This window comes from Centruroides sculpturatus, unplaced genomic scaffold (assembly GCF_000671375.1).
Source record: "Centruroides sculpturatus isolate CEXI.00-Female unplaced genomic scaffold, Cexi_2.0 scaffold2991, whole genome shotgun sequence".
NCBI lineage: Eukaryota > Metazoa > Arthropoda > Arachnida > Scorpiones > Buthidae > Centruroides > Centruroides sculpturatus.
The window spans coordinates 1-7005 of record NW_019387081.1 but is presented as its reverse complement, the minus strand read 5'-3'; the positions used below and the strand labels follow the sequence as shown (position 1 = coordinate 7005).

General features: G+C 32.0%; 1 protein-coding gene across 1 annotated transcript; it reads left to right on the top strand.

Annotated features, from left to right (window-relative positions):
* The first annotated feature begins 2557 nt into the window (after positions 1-2557).
* Positions 2558-3591, top strand: LOC111616139. The gene is made up of 3 exons (XM_023357564.1): positions 2558-2734; positions 2809-3210; positions 3301-3591. Exons 1-3 carry the CDS (start codon positions 2627-2629, stop codon positions 3355-3357), a joined length of 567 nt encoding a protein of 188 aa, XP_023213332.1. The 5' UTR covers positions 2558-2626; the 3' UTR covers positions 3358-3591.
* Positions 3592-7005: the final 3414 nt, after the last annotated feature.

The following is a 7005-nucleotide window of genomic DNA, read 5'->3' as shown; positions in this document are numbered from 1 at the left end:
TATTAACAAATTTAAATACTGTAAAAAAAAATTAGAAATAAAATGAAATATTAAATTAGTGAGAAAATAAAAATAATAAGGTCAAACATCTAAACAATGACCACTGACCGGAACGTTAAAATGGCCGTTGTTTAGAGGTTATTTTGTATGCATTTTAATTAAAAATGTCTTTTAAAATGGACGTTGTTTAGAGGTTATTTTGTACGCATTTTAGTTAAAAATGTCTTTGAAAATGGCCGTTGTTTAGAGGTTATTTTGTATGCATTTTAATGAAAAATGTCTTTAAAATTGACGTTGTTTAGAGGTTATTTTGTACGCATTTTAATTAAAAATGTCTTTTAAAATGGCCGTTGTTTAGAGGTTATTTTGTATGCATTTTAATGAAAAATGTCTTTTAAAATGACCGTTGTTTAGAGGTTATTTTGTACGCATTTTAGTTAAAAATGTCTTTGAAAATGGCCGTTATTTAGAGGTTATTTTGTATGCATTTTAATGAAAAATGTCTTTAAAATGGACGTTGTTTAGAGGTTATTTTGTACGCATTTTTATTAAAGAGTGAATTCCTAAAAATGGTCGTTGTTGGAAGGTGGTCGTTATAGTAAATTCGGCTGTATTTAACAATTTTAAACAATTTTAAAAGAAAAATAGCCTAAATAAAGAAGGTTCAATGCATTATACAAATGATATCATGCTAAAACTTTTCAAAATTGAACAGGAAAAATAATTAGACTTTTGCACGATAACTATTATCTGTTCCTATTTTATTTTTTTCTCTCTCATTTGCTGGAATCAAAATTAAAACATACGCAAAAAATATGATAATATAGAATTTTCTATTAATTTATAAAAAATAATATACACACAAAAAAAAGTTGAACTAGTTGAAATTAGCACCGAAACTCGCCTCTGTGGCACTTTTGGCGCTGCAAGCAACAAACATTTGTACAAGACCTCGTGGACAGGAACCCATGCGTGGCACACTGCCCATTCTGAAGTTGTATAACTTGAAGACAATAAACACCGTGTTCAACGACTATAATTGATCTCCTGTGATGGACTTCACGCTTGCAATGTGATACTATCTTGTAGCATTACCAGATTTGCAGTGTTCTGGATTAAGTGTAACAAATAAAACGGCTTTTCCGTTGTTTGCAGCTATTAATAACACATCTCAGATATGTTAACATATATTTAAATGCATATTAATTAGATGGCATTCACTCCATGCTGTTTAATTGAATGTCCATATAAATACATGTGTACACATTAAAAATACATTTCTATAGGTACAGTACATCAGACATGTTTACATGCATTTTCAATTAGATGCCATGGCATTTAATGAGATTCACTTTTAATGTGTACACACTCATATAAACACGTTAAAAGTACTGTACATTTTTTCAGGTGGTCCATCTTTTGTAAGGAAACTATTATCGCACCTATAATAATAATAATAACATACTTGTAATAATAAAACACCAATAATAAACAGTTATTAGTATTGTTGATATGGGGCTTTCCATAAGTGAGTGGGCATGCAGGTAACTGTTACGATGAGTTACAAGGGAGTGGCTGCAGGATGGGGGGAAACTTAGGGGGGAAAATATAGTATTAGTTAATGGAATTCTTGGCAATTCTGTGTGAATTATTCCTTATTGTAAGAAGAGGCTTTATATAATATTGGGGTCGGTACACGCGACAGCCTTATGGAGCGTCACAGGGGTGGGGTGATAGTTAAAAAGTATAAAAATACCTTTACGTAATTTACGAAAGAACCTTATTATAGTTGGTAACGTTAAGCAATTTGTATGGATTTTATTTGCGGGTCCACTACAAAAAATCCATAGCATTCATTATGTAGATATATATCACTAACTATTAGGGATGCAAGGATGTTTCTAATATAGTGTTTGCTTAACTTAATTAAATTTAATAGGATAGTTTTAGCAGGAATATGTCTTAATACATAAATTAAACAATGATGTCATGATAATAAGAATAAATATAATTTATAGCGTAAGTATGCAACGTACTCTATGAATTACAAGTTATACTGTGCATGCAGTAACATTTATATCTTTATCAAGTCATATTGTAGAATATAATGGGAGGAAAACGTGTAGTGCCATCTAGTAACAATTTAGGATACTTCTTAAATAAAATATATATATTTTTTTATTATAACTATAAAGTTCGTAATAAAAATAAAATACAAGTTTAAAGTATACTTTACATATAAATTATTTTTTAAATTTTTATTAATTAATTTCCAATGATATCCAAGATTTAAGTAGAATAATAGTCACATCTATAATACACAAGACTGCAGAGGTGACAATTAATGGAGGAACATAACGCAGCCAAATATGCTAATTTGAATCAACTACGTAAGCATAAAGGTTGCTTTAATATAAAATATTTACGCAAAAAAATCTCATTAACATTTTAAAAATCGATACGAGATTACGTACTTTCAATATCCTTTGTTACGTCATCTACAGATGAGCGTAATATTTGCATACCGCTTACCTTCTCGAGTATAAATGTGAATGTATGACGATCTCGTCTATCGTTATCGCTCTTATTTTCTGCAAAATAGTGTGAGACACGATTCTGTTTAAACATGGCCAATATATTTTACGAAATAGGACGGAAGATACTGGAAAATTTAAGTAAAACTTATGTAAATTCTGAACTTAAGATGGCCACGCATGAAGTTGCTTCGTACGAAGTAAGTGAATTAGACTTGATGTAATTGAATTTATATGGATATTAACTTCTTCTGTACTTTTTTTTTTTTCACAGATTATCGCCATTTCAATTTGTTTTTTGGGCATACCGATTATTTTCTTGATGTTATTCTTGTATTGTCTGAAATGTGTGGACAAGCTGTACTATGAATGGGACGAAGTGAGCAAGAAATCTGTTATAGACTATAAGGAGGCACCGCGGATATTGAATCCTCCCAGCGATGTCGTAAAAAAATGGAGACAACGTTTTGTAGAAATATTCTCTGATTTTGAAGACAATGGTAAAGAAAACAATGGTAAAGAAAATAATGGTGAAAATGGTGAAGAGAAACGAAAGAAAATTAATGTTAATTGGGAGAAATCGACTAATATTGTACAAAGTGTCTTAAACTTTTCTACTGTGATTTACACTATTACAATCACTCTGTACCTTCTTAGTTGTTCAGATTTTACTTTGGTAACTGAATTTTTTATTTTTTACTTGAAATTTTAGTTGTAATTATGTCTTAATCCTTTTTTCTTTTTTTCCTTCAGAAAATTCCTTCAGAAAATGCTCACCAGAAACTCTACTGCTGTTATCGATAATAATGATACCTCCAATTGAGCTCCTGTGGAGAAGATAATGCTACATTGTGTTAAGATGACTGACGTGGCTTCGATGGTTATCGTATCGAAGTGGAAAATAGGACTTCATCTGCAAAGATATAGCCAAGAAATTTTCTGAACAGTGATTTTACTTTTAAATTTTTTAAACAAACGTTATAATTCTGTAAAAAAAACCTTCTTTTTAATAGTGAAATAAAAACTTTATCAAGGTTTTCAAGATTTGCTGTCTCATCTTTCATTTTGCTGTCGAGTTGCAATAGTCACAATGAGTCTCATAAATATAAAACTGCAGAATAAAAGGAACCAATTATTAAGACGTGGCATCGGTTAATGAACTTATTAAGGTCATGAAGCTCTATATGAAAGTGTACCAATGGAGGAGGGTTCTAGATATAAAAGCAGTCGTTGGTGTCAGCCTTTTTTGTTTGTTTGAAATGGGGAGGAAATAGGCTGAAAGTTTTAATCATACTTTTCCTGTTAACAATAGTCATGCCAGTCATCTAACTTTGTTTAGGTGAAAATTTTTGAATTGAAATAACGTTTTGCCCAGAATAATTAATGCGAAGATTGATAATGTGTAACGAATATATAAGAATTTTAACTGAAAGTATTCTAAATGTACATTAGTCACAGGATGATAGGTTCTGAGCGGTTGATAACAAACCAGAAATATTTAGCAACGAGTTGCTTAGCTTTACCGGCGACATTTGGTAAATGCCAATATTTTCTAGAAATACATTATATTTTGTTAAATGTGCTCTTGATTTGAAAACGGTTGAATATTCTGTATTTAGTAACTTTCCAATTTTTATTGTAACATTACTGGGCAAGCAATCAGTTTGTCTTACTATTGTAGAAATAAGAGAAAAACATATTTTTAAAAACCACAAAATATTTCATATGATTGTTTTATGTAGCAATTATTTTTACTGTTTTCAGAAAATTTTCAACAATGGTAGTTAGTCGGGATTCTCACCTCACCAACTAGCTGACCACGTGGATTTTTCCGGGTTTTCATCACGTTTGTAACACCTTAATAGAGGCCAGCTTTCCATAAAAGCTATATAGGTGTTGCTGTAACCAAACAGACTTCTCTGGAGATATGTATGCAACACGACCCTTTCTATCTTCTTTCCCCTTAAAAGTTAAGCCCCAAAATTGAATGGGATAATTGCTCTATTTATTAGGAAGCGGCTCTTGGCATGTGTGATAAACGTGGCACGCCAACAGTTGTTTTTCTTTCCTTTATCATAATAATAATAATAATATTTCTTTTAACAGTAGAGACGTGCCGGTTATTCTAACTTCTTTCAGGGGAAATATTTTAATTAAATTGAAATAATGTGACTTACGATTTGCACCAGAAGTTCATATATAGTTAAACGGGACCTCCTGCTCCTAAGGAAAATTTCTGCAGACTTATGATAAGTTTTTAATCAGTCTATCGAAGTGCAGTTTCTTGCGTTAAACTTTAAAATTCTGCCACACCTTCCATACACTTCTAACAAACTCTTTAACATACTTTATCAGTTCACCTCTTCCCATTACTACTACATTTTTCTTCAAGTGTAAGTAGTAAAAGTTGATACATAAGTTTAGTATTATTTTTGGTAGAAGTATTAAGAACTTTTTAAATTAAAATATGTCGAAAAATCTTGAAAAAGTTATATAAATTTATTAATGAATAATTCACGAAAAAGAAATAACCAACATATAAAATAGAACCCCGTAAACATTGGTTAATATTATATATTCTACAAGTAAACTGCATTAGTCAATCCACCTTAATGTCCGCGCTACAATCTGCCTCGAGCGAGGTGAAAAAGGAAACAACGCCTGCGAGCAAACAAAATACGTTTCGAGAAAAACTATTATTTAGCTTTCTGTACTAGTATTTTTATCCAATAAAATTTGCTTTCCTTCAATAGACCTTTGTCTATGATATCTGCAAGTTTCGTAATTGTAAACCAGTTAGACGATTTTGTATGGAACAGTTGATTCGGTCTCCCCCTAGAGAAATAGTAGCAGAGTCAATAGACTATCTGGTCACCCAATGCAAGCAGAAAAGTAGTGGAAATGACTGTATTGGCAGCTAGGAGGGCTTGGGATCCGCTACAATGTGAAAACAGTAGAAGACAAAAGAAAGAATCATTTAGTCACGCAATCGATGACCAATTAGTGTAGATTGCACGCGATAGATGGGCACCGACTCCGGATGCTTTTCTATCTAATCATTAAAGTGCCCTGAAAACGACGATGTCTATCGGAGAGAGAAGCTGCAGTTGTCTCCAAGAAGAAACCACATGATCCCTCGTAGAACACGTGTTTTACTGTAAAGAATACACGTGTTATGTACAGTATTTGAATTTTGAAGTGTTTTGTTTTTAAGGTATTAGGTTCACTTTTCCTAAATATGTCGAAAGCAATGATCGACTGACTGCTCAGTACTTGTAATGACAGTGACAGATGTACAATGACGTATACGAACTCACATTAACGTACAGGCCTACATTTTTTTTTACACGTGAAATAAACAGTTTACAGTAAAACAAAATAAATTCATTATAAAAAATTTCAAGTTTGGCATAGGGTAGTAAGAAAAAGTCATGCCTTTGACCTTTTGTCAATTTTAATAAATTTATGTTGTTTATTTTTTATTAGTTCTTTAAAATGTCAAATTCTGCATAGAATATAAACAAACCGAGAACCTATACGATTGCGGCACATGTATTCGGCAAACTTGTTTATTACCTGTATTTTTAAGGGTGAAAACAATAGGCACTCAAAGACTAGATACAGTGATACTTCGGTTTTCGTCGATAATCCGTTCGAAAAGTATCGGCGGAATCCGAAACCGACGAAAACCGAGGCAATTATTTCCATATGAATCAATATAAATCCAATTAATTCGTTTTAGACACTACCGAAATACATTTTATATAGAATAAATATAGTGTTTGATACTAAAAACAAAAAGAAATTAATATAAAATAAATATAAAAGACACAATGAAGAAATTAAAAGACAAATACAAACACAAAATATAAAGAATAAAATTAACATTTAACATGGAATTCGAATGGCTGCTGGCTCTGAAAACTTTTTTTGATCCCATGATGGAGCTAAAAGAAAGGAATGCAATGGAATTATTTGGCTACACGCGCGAGGTAACGCTCACACAACGAGAAACAACGGCACACAGCAGAAAAACGAGTGAGTCGCACTTTGTTTATTCGCAAAATTAGCAGCGAGGTCATGTAGAAACGCCGACGAAATCCGAGGCAACGGACGAAAACCGAGACAAATTTTTCGTGGAAAAAATCGACGAAAACCGAAACCGACGATAACCGAAGGCAATGAAAACTGAGGTATTACTGTAATTCATTGACTTTGATAGTAGTACAGTAGAGCGTCGTTTATCAGAATCAATTGGGGACTGAGGTTGTTCGGATAACTTATTTTTCGGATAACCGATTATGTACGAAAAAATATTAACCTATCCCGTGTTGAAATTTTTCTCTGTTGCGTGTCGCTGCGCGTTGAGTTATCGTCGATGTTAAGCCTAGCGTGTACTTTTTAAAATAATAATCGTGGCTATTGTATCGTTAAAAATTATTTCTTTATTTCTTACAAACAAAATAAATAT